Source organism: Eleutherodactylus coqui, chromosome 7 (genome assembly GCF_035609145.1).
Source record: "Eleutherodactylus coqui strain aEleCoq1 chromosome 7, aEleCoq1.hap1, whole genome shotgun sequence".
Classification (NCBI taxonomy): Eukaryota; Metazoa; Chordata; class Amphibia; order Anura; family Eleutherodactylidae; genus Eleutherodactylus; species Eleutherodactylus coqui.
In genome coordinates this window covers 83,257,470-83,278,515 of record NC_089843.1, presented here as the reverse complement: position 1 = coordinate 83,278,515, position 21,046 = coordinate 83,257,470, and the positions used below count along the sequence as shown (strand labels likewise).

Here is a 21,046-nt window from a genome sequence, read left to right as displayed (position 1 = left end):
AAAAATCAGTAGTGAGTGAGTTCTCGCTCAGTATAAACAGGAGTTGTTAATCTCTGAAGAACTGCCTTTTTACCGTGAATGGAGGCGAGCGGCTGTAAGAGATCACAGCCACAGAAGCAAAGAAAAGACAAAAAACGTAATCAGCTCCATCAAGGAGAAATGAGCTCATTGTACAATTAAACAACTCCTCGTTTGAGAACTATCTCCCTCTGGGAACATAGTGACCCGTGTGATCTCACACTGAAGAGAGCCATTTACTAGTATTATAAATGTTAATCTGTCACTTCAAGTAGAAAAACAACACTTTGGTGTGGGAGGAGAAGGTCAATGATTTTATTGTCACAATTAAAAAGCATCTCACTGTTAACAATAAAATCAATGTTATATATTCTTTTGGGAGGATTCAATTAAACACCTTTTAGTGTCCCTAGTCCACACTGCTCCTGCAAAAGTTAAAAAATTGCACACAATCAAGTCAATGGCGTGTGCCCACCTCCGAGCAAACAAGTCTATGGCGTGTGCCCACCTCCGAGCAAACAAGTCTATGGCGTGTGCCCACCTCCGAGCAAACAAGTCTATGGGGTGTGCCCACCTCCGAGCAAACAGGTCTATGGGGTGTGCCCACCTCCGAGCAAACAGGTCTATGGGGTGTGCCCACCTCCGAGCAAACAGGTCTATGGGGTGTGCCCACCTCCGAGCAAACAGGTCTATGGGGTGTGCCCACCTCTGAGCAAACAGGTCTATGGGGTGTGCCCACCTCCGAGCAAACAGATCTATCGGGGGGGGTTTCCCACCTCCGAGCAAACAGATCTATGGGGTGTGCCCACCTCTGAGCAAACAGGTCTATGGGGTGTATCCATTCACGAACAAGTCTGTGGGGTCGAACCTATTTTGTTTGGAGAGGACTTTGACCACTCAGGTTCACTTTTGCCCAGAAGTGAGTGTGAGGTCACATAACAGACCAGTCAGCTAGTTATTTCTCTATTTTAAGAGGGCAGGACAGGGGAAGAATTCCCTAATAAGCATACAGGGGCAGTTATTTTGATAAAAAGCTATGTTCACCTTCACAACCAAAATTCTAGCATTACGTGAAAACATCTAAAATGAAGCAAATTAATTAAAACATTTTCTAGCATTTTGTGTATACAGTGATGCAGAACTATGCGTCTCCATGGTTACAGACTACAAACAAATCCTGTAGTTATATTCCCTTCCATTTCCACTTCTCAATTGCATACATTCGATAGGTTAGTAAGAAGTAGGGGGCAGATGGAAGGAGTAAGATTGCAGGATCAGAATGCACAGGATTTGCTTGTAGTCTGTAACCATGGATGTAGCAACTTTTAACTAAAATGTTATAACTTTCAGCAACACACAACAAAAGCAACTGAAGATTATTCAAAGGGCAAATAACATGTTACGAAAATGTTCTCTGCAACAGTTTAAGAGTAGAGTTAAACTTTGCTACGACCATAGCTGGAGCTGTAGACACAAAACTATATGATATTTTCAATGAAGACTGTTTGCAAAATTGCTTGATACTTTTTTAGCATTTTAGATACATTGGGTTGCGAAGGTGGACCATTCTTTTTAAAGGAATTGTTTCAAAATAGACCTATCTATAGAATAGGTGATGAAAGTACGAACAGTGGGGGAACCCTATCAATCCCAAGAGCGGGTCTCATGACCCCCTTTATTCTTCACTATGGGCTTGCTGCATCCACCTGCAGTGGCGCCAGATTGAAGGCAGTGGTGGTCACACATGCGCGGCACCACTTGATTCATTTCAATGGGACTGACAGAAAGTACAAGCACTCGGCTGTCTCCGACAGTCCTATTGAAAATTAATGGAGCAACAGTGAGAATATCCAACCACTGCTTCATTCAATCTCCTCCTCAATGCTGAGGTGCAGTGAGCATGCAGTCAGGAGAAGAAGAGGACCCTTTTAAGGGTGTATGTACTAAAATACACTTTTAAGAAAAAACAACAAAGTTCAGGGAATCAAGAATTGGTCACAAAGGTGGACCTTCCCTGACCATCACATAGTGTAGAATATATTGATTTAGCATTCTATAACTACAGTATTCCTAGAAGTGACGTACCTCTACGATGACATTGGGCCTTTTAGTACATGTTAGAAGAACAGCCATATTACACAACTGTACATATAATTAACAAGCTCAGCACTCGGCTCTTGACCTGAAAATTAGCATTTGCTAGGAGGTTTCTTAGGACTATGGATTCTTTTTAATTGGATCAGTCAATGTGATATATTAAATGAGAATCAATTACTGTCTTTAGCTTGAACTTTGCTATGGCACTTCCAGTATATGACTCTCAAAAGTACCGAAATTCATAAGTAACTGCAGCTTTAATTCAACTAATTCATTTCCACCCTATACTCATGTATACATGATGAATACAGTCAGCACTCGCTGAACAGGAGGACCATGTTAAGGAGCCAAATTCTAATTTCTACCTCCGAGGCTAATAGAATTCATTCCTATTCCTGACCAAGGGGATGGCGGTGGGGGTGCATTATTTGGAGGAGAAGAGGGTTAATCCACATTGCAGATAAAGAGCTGCAATGCAGATTACATCTGTACAGCAGATACTACAATGGAAGACACGCTTCTTGGGGCCGAGTGCTGGTTCCGTCTTCAGCTAGTCAGTGGAACTGCCACCTTTTCACCTTCGATAACCTTGTTTTGTGCGTCGTTTATGCTTCAGGGAACAAAGAATTCTAATTTAACGTATTTGAAACCAGTTCATTGCCAAGTGAGATTGGACTCAAACAAGACAAATTCATCCTGTTGGATCTCGGTCTCCTCCGCAGCTCTCCTCTGCCAAGAGCCAGCTGGCCCCAACATTTATTAGTTGTATTTGTTTGCGGGAAAGTTGGGTGACAACCCGTGTGGCCGCTATTAGAGCTCCCTCCCGTAGGGGTCATAATCCAGCTTTCCTATAGTGCTGAGCAATGAATCTAAATAGTTAGAGAGTTCGGGATAAGGATCATCCTAAACCGATCTCCCATTCCATTCCATACAAAAATAGAAAAAATTACTTAGAACTTTTTTCCCATTTTTTTAAAATCGGGTTTTAATATTGGATTGTCCAAAATTAGAAAAACATGGCTTTTTTCTTTCCAAAAACGGTGCCACAATTGTCCACAGGTTGCATGGTGCTGCAGCTCTGTCCCACTCACTTGAAGGCTGCTGAACTGCAATGGGTTTCTGGTAGAAAGCAGCCAATATTGTGTAAACCCCTACAATCGCTTTAAGAATTTGACAGCACATTACAATTCTCTTTCAAGGGGCCATCTCATTAAAGACAACCCCTTTAATATGAAACCCCCTAAATGCAGTACAATTCCACAGCAGTGCCCACTATAGTAGATTTGTATGATTACATCACTGCTTCAGCAGCTTTTCTCTCTGGCCTATGGAGTCATTTCCGGAGCATTAAAGGGTCTATATCACACATGTCAAACACAAGGCCCATGGCCCGAATCCGGCCCACCTCCTCATTTTCTGTGGCCTGCCGGCTGCGCAGTAAGTTCCCTCACCCTTCGTGCTGCTGTCAGTATGAGATCGTCTATCGGCTTGTTTTGTCTAGCAGAGCAGATAAAAACAGATGAGTGCAGATAGCACACTGACAACGGCCGCGAAGGAGGGAAGAAGCCTGCTGATAACATGATCCCTGGTGCAAGGAGAGTGGGGCTGAGGAGGAGGGAGAGGAGGAGCTGCAGGCCAGTCAGCTCTGAAGGCTTTTCACCTGGTTCATGGCTGCAGGCCTGGGGAGACCTCAAAGGCCCCAAAAAGGACTGAGCCAGCCAGTATGCCTGCCATGGGGACCACATTGGATGCAGGTGAGTATACAAATTGTTCTGTCTGTTATATAAACATATGTGTTTGCATTGTGTATAAAAATGCAAAAGTGTCCTTGTGTATGTATGTATGTGTAATATATATAATATTTTTTTTCCTCATATATATATATTTTTTGTGTGTGGGGGTCACTTTTTGCTACTACTATGACCAATATAGGGGCTAAAATGGGGGAGCTTATTACTACCGGTGCCACAATGGGGCACTATTAGTACTGGTGCTACAATGGGGGCCCCTATTACTACTGGGGCCACAATGGGGATCAATATTACTACTGGGACCACTATGGGACAACTATGACTTCTGGGGCCATTTTGAGTGTTATTATTACTACATTTTTCCAATCTGTTTTTATTTTCTAATTGTAGTTTTTTTTTTATTATTCTCAGGTCTGTACATGACTATAGGGACGGCCATCTTTCCTGAGCTAGATTTAACAGTAATTAGAGCATCTAAAGAGAGGTTTTACAGCAGCCTTAAGGGCCATTAACACAATGGACTGGCCCATTGAGTTGTATGGGAGACTGTTCTAGGTGTGTTCTATGACCTGTATAGGGATTATTTTGCAGGGGGAAGGGATAGGTGGTGGTGGTGGTGGTGGTGATGGGGGGCGGGTAGATAGTCCCAGTTTATACCTATTGTTAATGATGTGTCTGTCTGTCTAACCTCTCAGTGTAATCCTGCCTGTGATGTTTGTAAGATGACGACTGCAAAGCTTTCTCTACAGATCTTAAAGTGACAGACTAGTAATAGGCTCTGTGGTTGGTGGAAAAAAACGCAGGTTTATTTTTTAAATAAAAATTGTAACAAAATTAAAAATTCACCAAAAATTAAAAAAATATGTTTAACACAAAAATGTAATTTATAGGAAAGATAATCTTCTGATGACACATTGCCTTTAAGTCTCCTTGAGGTCATATAGATAGGGATTGGTCTGATCAAAGAGCAATCCCTTTAAATAGAGTAGATTCCCAACAAGTTATTTTTTCCCACATGTTCAGATATAACTTACTAGTAGAATTATTCCGCTTTGCACGGGTCTATTTGATGTGACTGTTTGTTGTTTGCATGCATGCTAAAAAAAACTTTGTTTGCTACTGATATGAAGCCAATATAATATATCATTTTTGTGGTTTGTTCTTTTAGCACGGCCCACCGACTGGATTAATCTGCACCAAATTTGCTGCATAGGTAAATCAGGCGCTTCAGAAGCATTCAGACCCGGAATCAGGTCCCTGGTTTCTACCATTCTCAACATATTCGCAAAAACTACAAGCACAAATATTAATTAAAATCTCTTTGGGCCACCATTGGAGAGACACCAAATTTCTGCACATAACACTCAGCCATTTTACTTACTGTGAATGGACTGTATTTATACTGAATTTGAGCCTTCTCAATAATTAAAACCCTTTCAGACCACTCATGCCTCCAAAAAGGAATCCTACTCTTAGATGAAAGACAAAGTGCATTGCTGCTGCCCGAGCTGCCGAAACCCCAGCAGACTCAAACCCGTCTTTGTGAATATGCTGAGAACAGTAGGTCCTAGAGAGCTGAAACCAGGGCTGAAACCTTCCGAAGAGCCTGATTTACTTATGTGGAAAATCTAGTGCAGACTGCTCCAGTTGTTTGGCCATGCATACAGGACAGACAACAGAAATTTTAGATTGAGTAGAGAAGGATCCCTATCAAAAACCAAGTTCTGCCTTCCTTCTGGGACTCGTTACAAATATATATGAAGTGTCAAGATCACTGATGTGGATCCCCTGTGCCCTACACTGGTTTCGCTTTGGGTCAAATGCAGAGATGATGCCTGAGAAACCCCAGTTTTGACCCTTTAACCCCACTAGTTGGAATCTGGGGTTCGCTGCAGGATCAGGTCAGGGCAGGCAGCATAAAGAGTGGTCAATACAACAAGCAGAGGTCAGGAGTCAGAAAAAAAACAAAGTCAGAAAAGGGAGAGTCCGATTACACAAGATAGCACCTTAAATGGGAACAAAAGGCGGAAAACTAAGGCACCTTTTTTAGGTTGAGGGTGCCTGATAAAGCCAGGGATACCTCATGATTGGCATGTGGGCAGTGTAGGCATGTACACTTGACCTCCAGGTTGCTCACGAAGAAAGGGCCGACACCAGAACTGGGCATCTGCAGAAAAGAACACGCACCACGACCATCAGTGGGGGAAGGAGAGGTAAGCTGGCAGCCACCAACTGTGGCATACAGGTTATGAAGGACCTCAGCCTTTTTTGCCCCTACCCCTTTTCCATTCCTTAGAGCAAAGAAAGATAGCAATTGAAATATCCTCAGTTTGCTAACATTAGGCATTCCCTTTCAACTGGAATGGCAATTTGGATTCCTACTACCCAATAGCAGTTAGAATGTGTCCATGCTGACCTGGGGCCCTCCTTTACACATGGGCCCCATAGCAGCAGCTCTATGGTTTGTTTGCCTAAATGAATGCAAGTACTTGTGGACATACACTTTTCAGAATGGGCAACAAAATGATACAGTAGATGTCAAGTTTATGCACTTGGGGCAAATTGTTTTTTACTTCTTCTGGATCGAACAGGAATTATACACTTTGGATGGATGAATTTTTTGCAAATTCTTTTTCCATGTTTTTAACATTTTCTATTATTTTATATTAGTATCATATTTGCACCAGTCCTGTGAGCTCTTCAGTTTCGGGGACCTTGATGATGAGCAATGTAGAAAAAATGATTGAGTTTACTCAACACTCTTGACCCTTGGCGGTTCTTGTATGGATGTCAATTTCCTAAAGCAGCCTCAGCCTCCTCGACTATGTTCTGCACGGACTCTGCTGCTTCATAAATGTCATGCTTTTCTATTTCCCTAAATAGAAAATGTTTCCTTTCATCCAGAATCCATTTGATTTAATTACTGGAATGAAGACAAATTTTTCTTATTAGCAGCGAGTCCGGCACATCGTGATATCGTTTTCATATCCAGGTGTAATTTAGACATCGCTTTGAGCTAATTTCTAGAACATGCTGTGTTATTTTCTACATAATAAAATGTGCACTTGAGGTTTCCTTTCCTCCCGACTGAGTGACTCACAATACAATCCCGCCTGGGGTAGTCATATTAGTCTTGCCACAGAACACAAAGTACTTTTGAAGCTTGAAGAATATACTTTCAGACGAAGCTTTACAGGTCAACAAATGCCGAGTGACATCAATGTTTTCTAATGTTAAGTGCACACAGTCCGGAACATGGAGTCAAGAAAGGGCAATTACTGAGTGCATGAAAACAAGTAGGGGATCGATAGGACTTCAGTGAGAAAGCTCCTCACCCACTAACCCCATCACAGCTTAAGGTATTGCCAACTACTTCAAAGACAAGCTAATGCAATAATGACATTTCCCTACACGAGCTTCGACGCAAGTACCTAGGCCTTCAACTGAACCTTAGTGCCTGGTTACGGCTTTCATGGATATAAACAGGTGCGTGGCCTCTACTACCTCCTCTGCTTGTTCTTAAATGACCCTCTGGTTTCGAGATAAAATTCTGACTTGGGTGGAGGGATATCTTATCTATACTTGATCTTGTCTTCCTGGCCATCTCTTCCGCTTGTTGACGGTTTCATTTTCGGGCAACCATGATGGCCATTGGCATTTTCCAACTACCTAATAGACACTGTGATCTGCTCTGTGATTAGACAACTCTGATCACATGAGCAGCACTGGTCAATCACAGAGCAGCTACAGTGCACTGGTAGACCTAACACTACAATGCTCTATGGATGCTCTGGTAGTCTAAAGATAGCGGCAGCCATCCTGGCTGCCAGAAAACAGAACTAGTGCTGGCAGAATGAAGGGTCAAAAAATGAAGATGAATTACAGGTAAGATACCGCTCTACTTTCTAGTCCTTGGACAGAACTTTGTCCTGAAACAAACACATTAAAATATTGATTTCAGTGACGGATCTGTGCAGAGAAGGAAAGGTATGTCTACATACCACCCACCTACGTATACCATTGATTTAGACCCTACAAACTATCTGACAGATTTCCTATAGAGATGCAGTCTGCCTTGGTCAATGCCTTTTAAGATCCCAGAATGTAGCATCACTCAGCTATATTCCATGAAGGAACCTACCAGCAAGTATTCCAACTTCCCTGCAGTGCCATCACAGATGAAATAAAGCATTGCAAATGTTAAGGTCTAATGGACCGGCCGTGTAATGCAAGGATATTCTTGGCCCTCCAGAGAAAATGATCTGTACCTGTCCTGAGTATAGGAGACTCATACAAGTATTTCAAATACCCTACTGAGGAACTATAAACTCAGTTTAATGAACTATTATCATAACGAAATGTCGCCAATATATCTTTTCCAAAGGAAAGAATCTTGTAGTCATAGATAATCCTGTAGTCATCCATCTTTAACGTCAAGCTTCTGACTTTTCATTATGACAACGTCCATTGGCACCACCAGAATAGACCCCTATATGTAGTATGAAGTATAATGACTTACAAGGGCAGTTACCCCCAAAATACCCCATCCACAAATGGTAGTAAAGTGGCAACTCCCGTCGTCCTTGGCTAATGTGTCAAGGTTTCATTGCATTTGTGCTTACGACCCTGGTTCTGCCAGCCAACAGTATTACCAATGAGCCCTTTAAAAGATTAGTCAATGCAGATCTGGCACTGCAGTCTAATATTCTGGCTGACATACTGGATAAAAATGAAAAGGTCACCACAGAAAGCTTGTATTAAATATACGGGTCGCTGGATCTGACTCATATGCCGCTCTCCTACATTCACTTTCAAGTTGATTGTTCTGTGGGGGCTTAGAAAACTATTATGTTCCGGGGGACAGCCGATGCCCAAAAATATCTTTTACCCTCAGTTTAACAAACATTCACCAACATTACAAATTATTTTTCTGTTTTTGCTGTACTAATATATAGAATGGAAGAATTTGTAGGACAAATAGTCCAAGGAAGTAAATTAACCAACAGTTTAGGTGGATGAGGTGCGACACAGTCAGGACGGGTCAGTGGGGTCTGCAAGTCCCACAGAAAAGCATGGACTTTTTCAAACTTTGGTTTTTGACATGTCTCAGCTGATGGATTCACTCCAAATAGGCAGTAGTAGAGAGAGGGGTCTCTATTACCTCCTAGTGACACAAATACACAGTTTCCCCAGGTTATTGTTCTCATATAGTAGACTCAGAAGGGGCAAAAGGAGATGTAGATATAATAAATACCTTCAGGTAAGTGTAGAAGGAGACAGAAGAACAAGTTTTTCCTTTTTAATTTGGATTGCAATGTGAAATATAATAGCATCAAAGGACATGGGACTATCAAGCTAGGCATACAGAAGCCAACATTGGCATATGATTACAAGCCTTAGGGTCTGTTCAGACCTTGTTATTGGCTCCGACCAAGAGCATAGTCAGGGTTTCTGTTTAAAATCCCCAAAACAGCACCCCTGAACATAACCTACCTTGGCCATTAATGAAAACTACAGAAAAGGGGAGACCCCCGAGGGCCGTTTCGGCAAGTTTCCATTTATTTCTGGCATTTTGTGCCGTAAAGAATAATGTGGTAGACTGTGCTATTCTTTCATGGCCATGATGGAGTTTTTTTTACTAAAACACATTCCTAGTATTTCTCCTGGTTTGTTTACCGCATGCATTTTTTAATATGCTTTATGCAAAGATGGAGATTTTACTATAATGTATGCGGTGCTGGACTTTTTTGGGTTGTTTGTATATATCTACAGCTAGGGCAGTGTTTCCCAACTCCAGTCCTCAAGGCAACATGTTTTCAGGATATCCTACAGTAAGAACACCTGAAATGCTGAGAATAATTACATCACCTGTACAATACTGAGGAAATCCTGACAACATGACCTGTTGGGGGTCCCTGAGGAGTGGAGTTGGGAAACACTGCCCTAGGGTATCGGTTAAAGGGGTGGTCCCATTTTTGGCTGTTTTGCTGCAGGGAGCAGACAGACCCATACATCATGCAGTGGTCCCAGTTAGTACTGCAGGCTGAATCCAATTCACTTCAATAGGACTCCTACAGTACTAGCCCGGGCCACTGCACAATGTTTGCCATTGTCTGCCTCGTGCAGCAAAGCAGTAAGAAGTGGGAGAACCCCCTTAAGTTACCTACGCTGTCTATAGACACAAGCCTACATTGCCTAATGATAGCTTCAGCCTTATGAAAATGCCAGTGATCCCGAAAAGACAGAAGACCTCTATAGGATGTATCTGAGGAAATTAGTTTAGAATTCCAGTTCACTTGCTCTTTGATCATTTGTTCTTGTTCTGCACAGAAGTTCTGCTTGATGCTAACATAAGAAGAGTCTGTTTTTACTCATCTTACCTTGAGCACAAATCCCTCAGGACAGGCGTGATCATACTTGTACACCTTGTAGACTACTAGGAATACGACGCACGCCAGAAACGCCAACGCAAAGAGAACGAGGACAGTGACCTGCAAATAGAAAAAAAGAAAAGACCGAGTTATGAAACTCATCTCTGCTTAGTCTCATCCCATAGTGCACAAGTATTAAAATGGAGTTTACATGAACTGGTTGACAAGGCACAGCAGTTATACAATACTTTGAATAGTACAGTATATATAGATGGGGGCATTACAAACACACAATTACATAGTATCTATATAGGAGTCTGGGAAAACGGGATGACAGAACGGCATCTATAGGGGTGCCGCCCAGCTTCTGGAGTGTCTCTTGTCCTCTGGCCTATACACATCCAAATAGGTAGTTTTTATTGCCATGTTTTTGTTCTGTTAGAAAATCCGAAGAATCATTTCAGATATATTTCCATCTTCATTGTGACCCGTCATCTGGACAATTCCATTGGAAAACAAACTCAAAACTTTCACAGTGGAATATAAAAAAAAACCAAAACCCTAAAATAAAAGTAGCTGCGTAAATATGTACACCTTGAAACTAATACTTTTTGATGTACCATTTGACTTATGACAGTCTCTTCCTTGCAAAGGTGCTCCAAATCTGTGAGGGCATCTCGTGTGTGAACATAGTGTTGGCTTTATGCCAAACATACCTTTCGGAGTTGAGACCAAAGTTGAACTTTTTGGCCTTATCTGACCATAACACGTTCTCCCACATACTTCTGGCAGACTTGATGGAGGTTTTGGCAAAACATAGCCGGGCTTGGATGCTTTTCTTAGAACCCCACCGCCCAGACGTATGAAGGATACAGGGGATGGTTGTCACATGCACTACACAACCAGTATTTCCTGCAGCTCCTTTAATGTTGCTGTAGGCCTCGTCAGCCTCCCAGACCAATTTTCTCCTGGTTTTTCATCAATTTTTGAGGGATGTCCAGTTCTTGGTAATGTCACAGTTCACTTCTTGATGACGTCTTCACTGTGTTCCATGGTACGAGTATATGTAACACCTTGGAGGTTTTTTGGCATCCTTCTCCTGACTTAACTTTCAACAATTAGTAAACTCTTCACGGCTTTAGCTGAAAAATGCATTGAAAGTGTCAGAACATCCTACTGGAAGAGCTGAACTTTATATGGGGTAAACCAGAATCACTTTACTTAATGGCAGCCGTGCACAGACAACTATTTAACATGAGTTTAAATGTGATCGGCTAATTGTGAACACAACCACATCCCCAAATATAAGAGGGGGCTCGCACTTATGCAACCACATATTTTAGTCTTATTTTTATTTTCCTACCCTAATAGATTTTAGTTTGTTTCTCAAGGGGATTGTACAGATAACGGGTCGCATTGAAGGGGAAAATAAATCTGAAAAGATTCATCTTTGTCAGACGTTTTAACATGGCAAAAAACATGGCATTTTAATAGGGTGTGTAGACTTTTTATAGCCATTGTATGTAGGCAGTGTCCAAAAAATTGCTGTCTTTTGAAAATTGGCCTCAGGAGAGTTATTAATATTTGCGCACACAGCGTAATGCCGGAATTTTTTTCACAATTATACAATTCTTTTGCATCCCAAACCCTTTTATTTACTAGAAGAAACCATTTTTACGTGGAACTGTGAACAAGGGTTTATGGTAAGAAGCAATTCTGTGAGCACACACAGCACTATCTCTAGGTCACCAGTGGTCCCCTCTTAGTAGACACAGCACTGCCAAAAATACAGAACCTAGCCCAGTTCTTTATACAGATCCCAGTTCTGAGTGCATCCTACATCATCCCCTCCACTTCATGTATACAAACCTCAGACCAATTCCCACCTGCAGAACTCACTTCCCACCAGAAACCTCAGTTCCTGCTGCCAACAAATCTTGCGGCAAGTCTTTTGCAGCCACTCCAGGTTTCTTGACCATCTGCGTCTTCAGGATTCTGGTGGCAGCCGGTGATAGATTCCTCTTTCTGCCATATCCAGACAGTGTAGTCAGGGTTTCTGACTAGGCTTCCAACTGTATCTTTAGGAACATTCAGCGTCTTTGATAACTTTTTGTATCCTTTTCCTTGTTTATGTGAGGCAATGATCTCTTTTCTTAACTGTTTGGACCCTTCTCTTGTCTCTTGTCTTAGCCATATTCCTAACATGCAATCAAACATTACAGTCAGCAAAGCCCTGGCCAGTCCAGGTATTTGAGGTTTTATCTCAAGCACACCTGATGCAACTAATGAAGCCCTTGATTAGATGCATCGGGTGTGCTTGAGACAACACGGATGTTATTCAGAGGCTGAATATTTCTGGGACTGCATTAGTCATTAAACGTAGCATTTCGTGTTGAGTTTGGAGAAACTTGTTATATTAGTTGTGCTGCCTTATTTAAATTATTCTTGTGATTTTTTTCAGCAAACAGCTGAAAGTTTGTAAATTTGACAAATAAACCTAATTTGCAATGGGTTTGAATAATTTTGATTGCAGCTATATATGCAATATATATTAGCCATATGTATGTGCATTGCATCATTGTAAATCAAAACCAGATATATGGATGGAAAGGGAGCACTGTACCTGCTGCCTCATTTATTTCACACCATTATAACTACCTGATGTGCAAAGGGCACAATGCCGCCAAATTAGCACATCATGCAGAGTGCATCAGGATGCTTGCAGACAGGGAATGAGGGGAAAAAAGGAGACATTACCAGCTCCGTCAGTGGACGCACAACCTCACACAACCTTTCAGCTGCAGAGACTGAGAAGGTGACAATTCCCCGTTTCCATAAAAGTTGGGACGCTGTGTAAAATGTAAATAAATGTAAAGAAAATAATAAAGCAATGATTTTGAAATTTCTTAACTTGCATTTATGGAATGCACAGTGATCTGTGATCACAGACAATCATTTCTGGAAGCATTCCTGAGCCCATGCATTGATTTGCTTTACAGAATCATGCCTGTTTTTAATGCAGTGACACCTGAGGGATCTTGAGCATCCAATATGGACAGTCAGCCTTTGTGCACATGAATTTCCAGATAATATGTACTGTAGATAGTCGGATATTCAAAGTCTTCACAATTTTACATTGAGAAACATTTTTCTAAAAATTGTTCCACAATTTCTAGACGCAGCTTTTCTCAGAATGGTGACTCCCTGATCATCTTTGCTTCTGAGAGACTCTGCCTCTCTAACATACTCTTTTTATACATAGTTATTTCACTTAGTGGAAACTTTACTTTTCTGCTGATTTTCATTAGTACAACTTACTTTTCCAGCCTTCTGTTACCCCTGGCCCAACTTTTATGAGATGTGTTGTTGCCATCAATGTCTAAATGAGTTAAGTTTTTCTTTTTTAATGAAATGGAAAAAGGTTTCCCTTTTACCTTCTGAGATGTTATATGTTTTATTGTGAATAAAACATGGTTATATGAAATTTCCAAATCATTGTATTCTTTTCTTCTTTATATATTACACAGCGTCCCAACTTTTTTGGAATTGGGGTTGTATGACAACATGTGAAAATAGCAGAGAGCACAGTAAGGCCACCTACTGGGCAACTGCAGAACCACAATATGCACTGTCTACACAGAGTTCTGTCTACTGACTAGACATTCAGCTACATTACTAGTGTAGGAATACGGATGGGAGTGGGGCACCCTGGAGATTTTTCGGGTTTTCCAGAAGTCTGAATCGCTTTCCATTTTTCAAGGAGTCTCCCTGACATTTCAGGAGACTTGGAAAGTATGATCTAAGAAGGTTTAAGTTATGAAACTGCTGAGCGCTTGGGCTTTATTCACAATGGGTCTGCAGATTATATTTGGCATAAAAACCACTGCAAAAATCTCCCAACGCGTATGCTGAATGTATGGCCTAAGCAGAAGCAACTCTGTGTTATACAGCATCAAAAAGGCACTCTTTCAGCATACGTCAGGTCCATAGACGTGTATAGACATGTTCGATGTATAGGCTGGAAGTATTTCCTGGCCCATACAATGAATATACAATGCAGGCGTAATATGTATAAAGTCTTACAATTGTATCATTGTTACAGTGAATACATTTGTTCTCCTGTCTATTATATTTTCTTATTATTCTTCTAAATAGCGATAGACATTATATATTACTATTCATGGGAAGAGCTACCGTTGTTATAATTATGTAAACTCGTGCTGCCCGTAAAATGAAGGTCTTTACAACAAGTAATTACTTTGCTTCATTTCTGCTTTCCTATTAACATTTATTATTGTATAATGGGATGGATAAAGAGATGTATGAATATTAAATGCATATAATTGGGTGATTAATAGAAGGTGAAGGTTATATTTTCCTAACAGTGAACATATAAAGCTGCTATGAGGATGAAGGGGAAGGAAACAGTATTTATCATATGAGCTAAATGTAGGTAAAGTGTGCACTGCAACTACTATAGCAGGCGGAAAGCTGTGGTGACCAATGTAGGAACCACCTAAGTTGTCTATACAGGTTTTCAGTCAGCAGATTCCATTGTTTAGAGCCATAACTTAAAACAACCCTACAATTCAGTTGTCATTCTATAATGTTCTTCTGATCCCCTGGTTCCAGGTCTTGTTTTCATTTGTCCAAGATGGCCAATCCAATCTTCAAACTACCTAATCCTCACTGTGCATTGGTAGTGTAAGACCTCATGTCCACGGGCGGATCGGATTTCGCAGCGGAATGCGACCCTACTCTCGGCCAAGGACACTGCGATACCCGTCCAGGTGCTGTGCGGGTTTTTCTTTTCTTCACAGCGCATGTGTGTGGTAGAGTCATCTGTCATGCCATTGCACATGCCAGTGGAGTTTTTTTCTTTAAACTTCTGCTTTCCTGTGGTATCCGTGGCCCGCCCACAATGTCAATTGCGAACGGGCCGCGGATCGGACAGCTCCCATTTACTTCAATGGAAGCCATCCCTGTGGGATTTGCACTGAAATGGAGCATGCTGAGATTTGTTTTCCGGACCAAAAGGTCCACAAAAAAAACCAACACATGCTTTATTTCATTTGCGGGCGTCCATGTTTCTCTATGTGCGGATTGAGTTGCGGGTATTCCACAAATCAAACCCGCCTGTGGACATTGGGCCTTAGGGTATCTTCATACAGTGGAATTCGCCACCCAATTTTCTGCCACGCTTTTTTGCCCGGATCCGCACAAGGAATTTGCTGTCATTTCTTTTTAGTTTTCGTGTTGTTACTGCATTGGAATTTCACACGCAGATTCTGCCCATGGACAGGATAAATCCTGGGTGCAGATTTGCAGAAAGCCGTGGATTTTGGCACCGTTTTTAGAGGTGGAATTCATGCAGAAAATTTCTGCAGCGAATTCTGTTGTGTAAACATACCCTTACATTACCAATGTACTACGAAGCATTTCCAGCACTCTCATAAGTAAAGCGTAGCTTTTATTGCATATTCTAAAAGGCAACACAGTGGGAAGCAGAGAATAAAAACGGGAATGCTAACATGTTTCAAGCCATATAATCTTGGCTCATAGTTATGGGCTATGATTATGATCCAGGATTATAGGGCTTGAAACATGTTAGCATTCCTGTTTTTTATCCTCTGCTCCCCAATGCATTGCTCTTTATAAGGTGCAATAAAAGTTACATTTTATTTATGAGAGTGCTGGAAGTCCTGCTTTTCCTGTGACCTGTTGGTGCGCTGCAGCAGCAAGTGTTTTTCTTCCCTGCACCTTCTTATTCACATGAGGACTGATTCAATCCTGCAGTGGTGAGTTGATTTTTTTATTTGTATCAATGCACTACACTTGCTCTCTAGTTAGCCACATCTGCTCATGTGATCAGCACTGCCCAACCAAAAAACAGTGTACAGTGTTCAATACGTAGTTAGAAAAATGCTGCAGCCATTTTGAACATCCAAAACCAGGGACAACTGAAAACCAGCGGAGCGGAGAAGTGGCAGAGAAGAACAACTGCTTGCCATCTTCGCCACACAGCTGATTTTGCCAGATGTTGCCGGTCAACTGGTTATTTGTATTATTAACCTACATGGTGACTATAGAGCAGCTTTCTAAACTGATGGGTTTCGAGTGGAGACCCCATTATAATGTCCATGTGTCCCATAATATATGAACGTGGTTTGTCCTGATGAGACGACCCTTTCCAGCCTATACAATTCTATATTGGGATGCATAATACTTCAAATCCCTAGGAAGCAGTCAGTTTCATTACTAAATTAATAAATGGAATGGGAGGACTGGAATACCCAGAGAGGCTATAAAAATTGGGATTATTCACCCCAGAAAAAAAGACAGTTAAGGTGGCAACCAAATGACTATATGTAAATACATTAGGGGACAATACAAGGATCTCTCCCATGATCTGTTTCTTCCTAGGAAATTCTCTACGTCTAGAAGAAAGCAGGTTTCATTACCAACACAGAAAGGGGTTCTTTACAGTAAGAGCAGTGAGGCTGTGGAACTCTCTGCCTGAGGATGTGGTGATGGTAAAATTGATATAGGAGTTTAAAAGGGGACTAGATGTCTTCCTGGAGCTCTATGATATTACAGGATATAGACATTGAGTGACCAGAGGGGTTGTTGATCCGGGTCTGGGAGTCACAAGAAACAGAGGTTGTTGCGGCACACTAAAAATAGGAGAGTATACTCACTAGAGCTCATCCAGGGTTATGATGCAAAGCTAATTTCAGATGTGGACCCGTCCTCCAAGGACAATTGTCAACATAGATATCGATATACCAGCAGCATCAAGGGTGTATGTCAAATTGAGGATTGCAGCTTCTTGGTCAAAACTCCAACTTTATTCCATCATGCATATAAAACCAGCGACGTTTCGACTGGGAAGTCCCAGTCTTTCTCAAGCTATTCATTCCCGGTCGAAACGTCCCTGGTTTTATATGCATGATGGAATAAAGTTGGAGTTTTAACCAAGAAGCTGCAATCCTCTATTTGACATACAGCCTTGCTGCTGCTGGTATATCGATATCTACGGGTCTGGGAGTCAGGTAGGAACTTTCATATATTGATCCAGGGATTATTCTGACTGCCATTATGGTCCAATTACCTCCACTTTATCTCAATTCTGTAAACCTCCAGGGACGTTTACATTAGCAATATATGATGCACTTTTATAAACTGTGAACTGTAAGTTTTGTGGCCCTTTAAGAAGTTGCATGGTTACAGGTGGGGGTATATGAGGAAGAATGCTTTCCAACAAATCTGCTCAAGAAAGTGAAGGATCCCATAGAGCTGGGTGAGCATCTGCTGAAGGAGATCGATGTATGGTAGTGCTTACAATGGATTGTTAACAGCAATTAGGCATGTTCCGGGTGTAGAAGACAGGATTGTATTAATATAATTTATCTCCTTTGGCTACAAGTACGCTTATCCTCCAGTGTTCTGCATCACTATATGGGCCAGGCAATGAGGATTGTCACGCACCATCTGACTTTGTCACAAGCTTTCACCTTGCCCATATATTCTGTAATGGAATGAGGAATGTCATCCTACGGCCCTTTAACTATATTGGTGCCATACAGAGGTTATCTTTCTCATCTATCCAGACCAGTGGCCTACAGACAAACATTCTGTTCTTACTTCTTACTGTACCATAAAGTAGAATTGAGTTTCTATAGTCTAAGCAAAAAGTGGTCAAATGAAGCTCTAGTAAGTATTTGAACCCCTTGTGTGACCATTTTGGCCTAAAGGATGTGTGTTTTTGCCTGATGCCATTCTAAGACCTATACATTTTTTATTGTTTCACTGACATTACTATATGAGGTGTTTTGCTTTGTATTTCAGGGTGTATGTTTTCAGAAATCATCTCATTGTCACAAGCAGTATTAGATTGAAAGGTAACGCCTATGTGCAGATAATGCATGACCCAACATTTACAATAGTTGACAGTGGTATTAGTGTATCTTGACGCCACCAGGAAGTCCTGGTGGAGTCAAGATTGACAGGGGGTGACGCCCCCTGTCAGTAATTGGCTGCTTATGTGCTTGGGCTGTAGCTCCTGCAAGCCCACTAACCAGGAATCTGGGATGGGAGGCGGAACGTTGCAGAGAGGAGGCCGGCCTGGCGTTGGAGCAGCACATGCGTGGCCAGCGTCAAGTTTTGCACCGGTAAGCGGGGTAGCAGCCGGCAAGAAACACAGAGGCTGCGGCGGCTGGCGGGACAAAGCAGTGGAGGGGCGGATGTGGACAGCGGCTACTTTGTCAGCGTTGAGGGGGTGGATCAGCCCTCACAGATCAGTGAGCCTGCGGTGGCTACTGGCCCGCAGCAGTCAGTCTCCGGCCGTCCGCCCTTGCCGCTGGCGGAACAGGTAAGCGGGCAGCGGCAACATGCCGGTGAGCGTCCATCAGGGAGCAGAAGGGGCTGCGCCGGCTGCCACTACTCAGCTCTGATGCGCTGAGAGCCGGGGACGGCTGCTCTGCACACAGTGATTGCTGCAGCGTCTGCATTGATGACTTGCTGCCCTGCTGCCTTAGGCTGCCGATTACTTCCCATCTTAGGCGTACATTATTACATGTGAATACTGGCAGCTTAGACCGATAACATTGAAGTCACCGTCAGCCTAAGGCCTTAGTCAGACGGGCGTTTTTTGCCGCGATTTGCGGATCGCATGACGGATGCGCATCCGCAAATCGCGTGACCGTTGCGCGCAAGTCGCCCGCAAATCGCCCGAAAATCTGCTCCTAGCCGCGTTTCATTAGAAACGGGCTGGAGCTGTCCAGCGCATTGCATTCAATGGAGACGGCAATACAGCCGTCTCCATTGAAAGCAATGCGCTGCGGGCGAGCCCGGGATGAATTGTCGGTAAGGGCTTAAATATATAAGCCCTTACCTGCAATCCATCCTAAAATGTGTTAAAATAAAAAAAAATTGCATTCTCACCTTCTGCCTGCAGCTCCGGGCAGCCGTCCTGCAGTGGGTGTGAAGGGGGTGTGAGTCAGACCTGCCCCCTAATTGGCTCAGCGCTGAGCCAATCAGAGGCATGCCTCACTCACACCCATTCATGAATGGATGTGAGTCAGACCTGCCCCTGATTGGCTCAGCGCTGAGAGGCAGCAGTCACTCACCCATTCATGAATTCATGCATGGGTGTGTGAGTGAAACCGGCCTCTGATTGGTCAGGCTGTGACCAATCAGAGCAGATCATTCAGCAGGCGGGGATTTTAAAGCCCCGCCGGCTGAATAGTGCCGAGAAGCAGTTCAGGAGAACTGACAGCGGCCGCGGCTGGACTCCGGTTGCAGCGGAAAGGTGAGTATACAATTTTTTTTAATTTTAACACATTTTAGAATGAATTGCAGGGAAGGGTTTATATATTTAACCCCTTCCCGACAATTAACCCCGCGCACGCCGGCAGCCCATTGCTTTCAATGGAGCGGCTGTATTGCCGCTCCATTGAATTCAATGGGCAAACATCGTTCTTCTCTGCCACAGCTGTTACAGCTGTGGCAGAGAAGAATGATTTGTCTTCTATATGTTCTCAATGGGGTCGGCGCTGCTGCCGCCGGCCCCATTGAGCGCATATACAGAAGCGAACAGGAATCGCAGATCGCAGATAGGTGCGATCTGCGATTTTTTGTTCTATAATTTTTCGGACGAGCGCATAAAAAGCGCTCATGTGTCCGATACCATTGCGAAGCAATGGTTTTAAAAAATCGCCGGACGCATGCGCATGCGCAAATCGCGGCAAAAAACGCCCGTCTGACTAAGCCCTAAGGCAGCGGAGCAGCCAGTCATTAATGCACACTATGCTGCAACGACCTTCGTCTCTTGGCCCTATCGGGAGTTGGGGGGTGTGACAGGGGCGTTCTCCCTGTCAAACCTCTAGCTTCCTGGTGGCGTCAAGATACACTAATACCGTTGACAGTTACAGCTCAACTCCTCCACCTCCCTGTACAGTGACTTCTCGGGCACTTTCCAACAGAAGTGAATGTCATTTTCATACAGTATTGTGGCTGCTGTAAAGCAAAGCTCTGAACGGATGTTAACAGCTTCGACAAGATGGCTGCCCCCCATAAGCATACACAGAGAACAGAAAAGATTAAGTTTCAGTGTGTGGTTTGGGTAAGAAAAAAAAAGTGATATATCTCTTTTAATACATGGTGGACTGTGAAAAAGTAGGCCGGCACCACACTCTTGAAAGCGGTCTAAAAGAAAAGCAACCAATCACGGCACAGCTTTCATTTCTTATACTGCTGAGCTAAAATGAAAGCTGTGCTGTAATTGGTTTAGACCTTGTATAATGTAACAGAGTGGGAGAAGGAAGAGATAGATAGATAGACAGATAAATCTTGGCTGACTTAAATTTCTGCAGTACTTATACTAAAAACTGGAGCTGAAATAAAAAGGTCATCCTTTATCCTCATATAAATGATTGCAGGCACTCAGCAGATGGCTGATGTCTTTCTTCGGGCTTAAAGAGTACTTATCACTTCAGCTGAGACAGACTGATCAACTCAAGGGTGTGAATTCAGCAGGAGAGACACAGTTACGCCCCCCGCCTCACTAATGTCAGTAGTTTACAAGGAATGTTCAGTCTCATTATACGGTAGTATTTAAGGCTCTACAATACCGCACCACAAAAACATGCATTTTCGGTTGTAATTTTAAAAAGGGTATAGTTCCATTTTACGGAAAGGCATGTTGTGGTTCATCCATTATTGCCTCTTGTAACGTGCACAGCATAATATAAAAACTTCAGTGGTAATTAAAAACAATGGTAGTAATTAAGAACAATTGCAAAAATATGT

The 21,046-nt window shown here is 42.6% G+C and overlaps 1 protein-coding gene across 2 annotated transcripts in view; it reads right to left on the bottom strand.

Annotated features, from left to right (window-relative positions):
- NSG1 (neuronal vesicle trafficking associated 1) overlaps positions 1–21,046 on the bottom strand; it is a 67,572-nt gene that overhangs the window by 15,519 nt on the left and 31,007 nt on the right. For both annotated transcript variants that reach the window (XM_066573289.1, XM_066573290.1), the window contains exon 4: positions 10,247–10,357. In XM_066573289.1, coding sequence (XP_066429386.1) covers positions 10,247–10,357 — 111 coding nt within the window. The remainder of the gene's footprint in view (positions 1–10,246; positions 10,358–21,046) is intronic.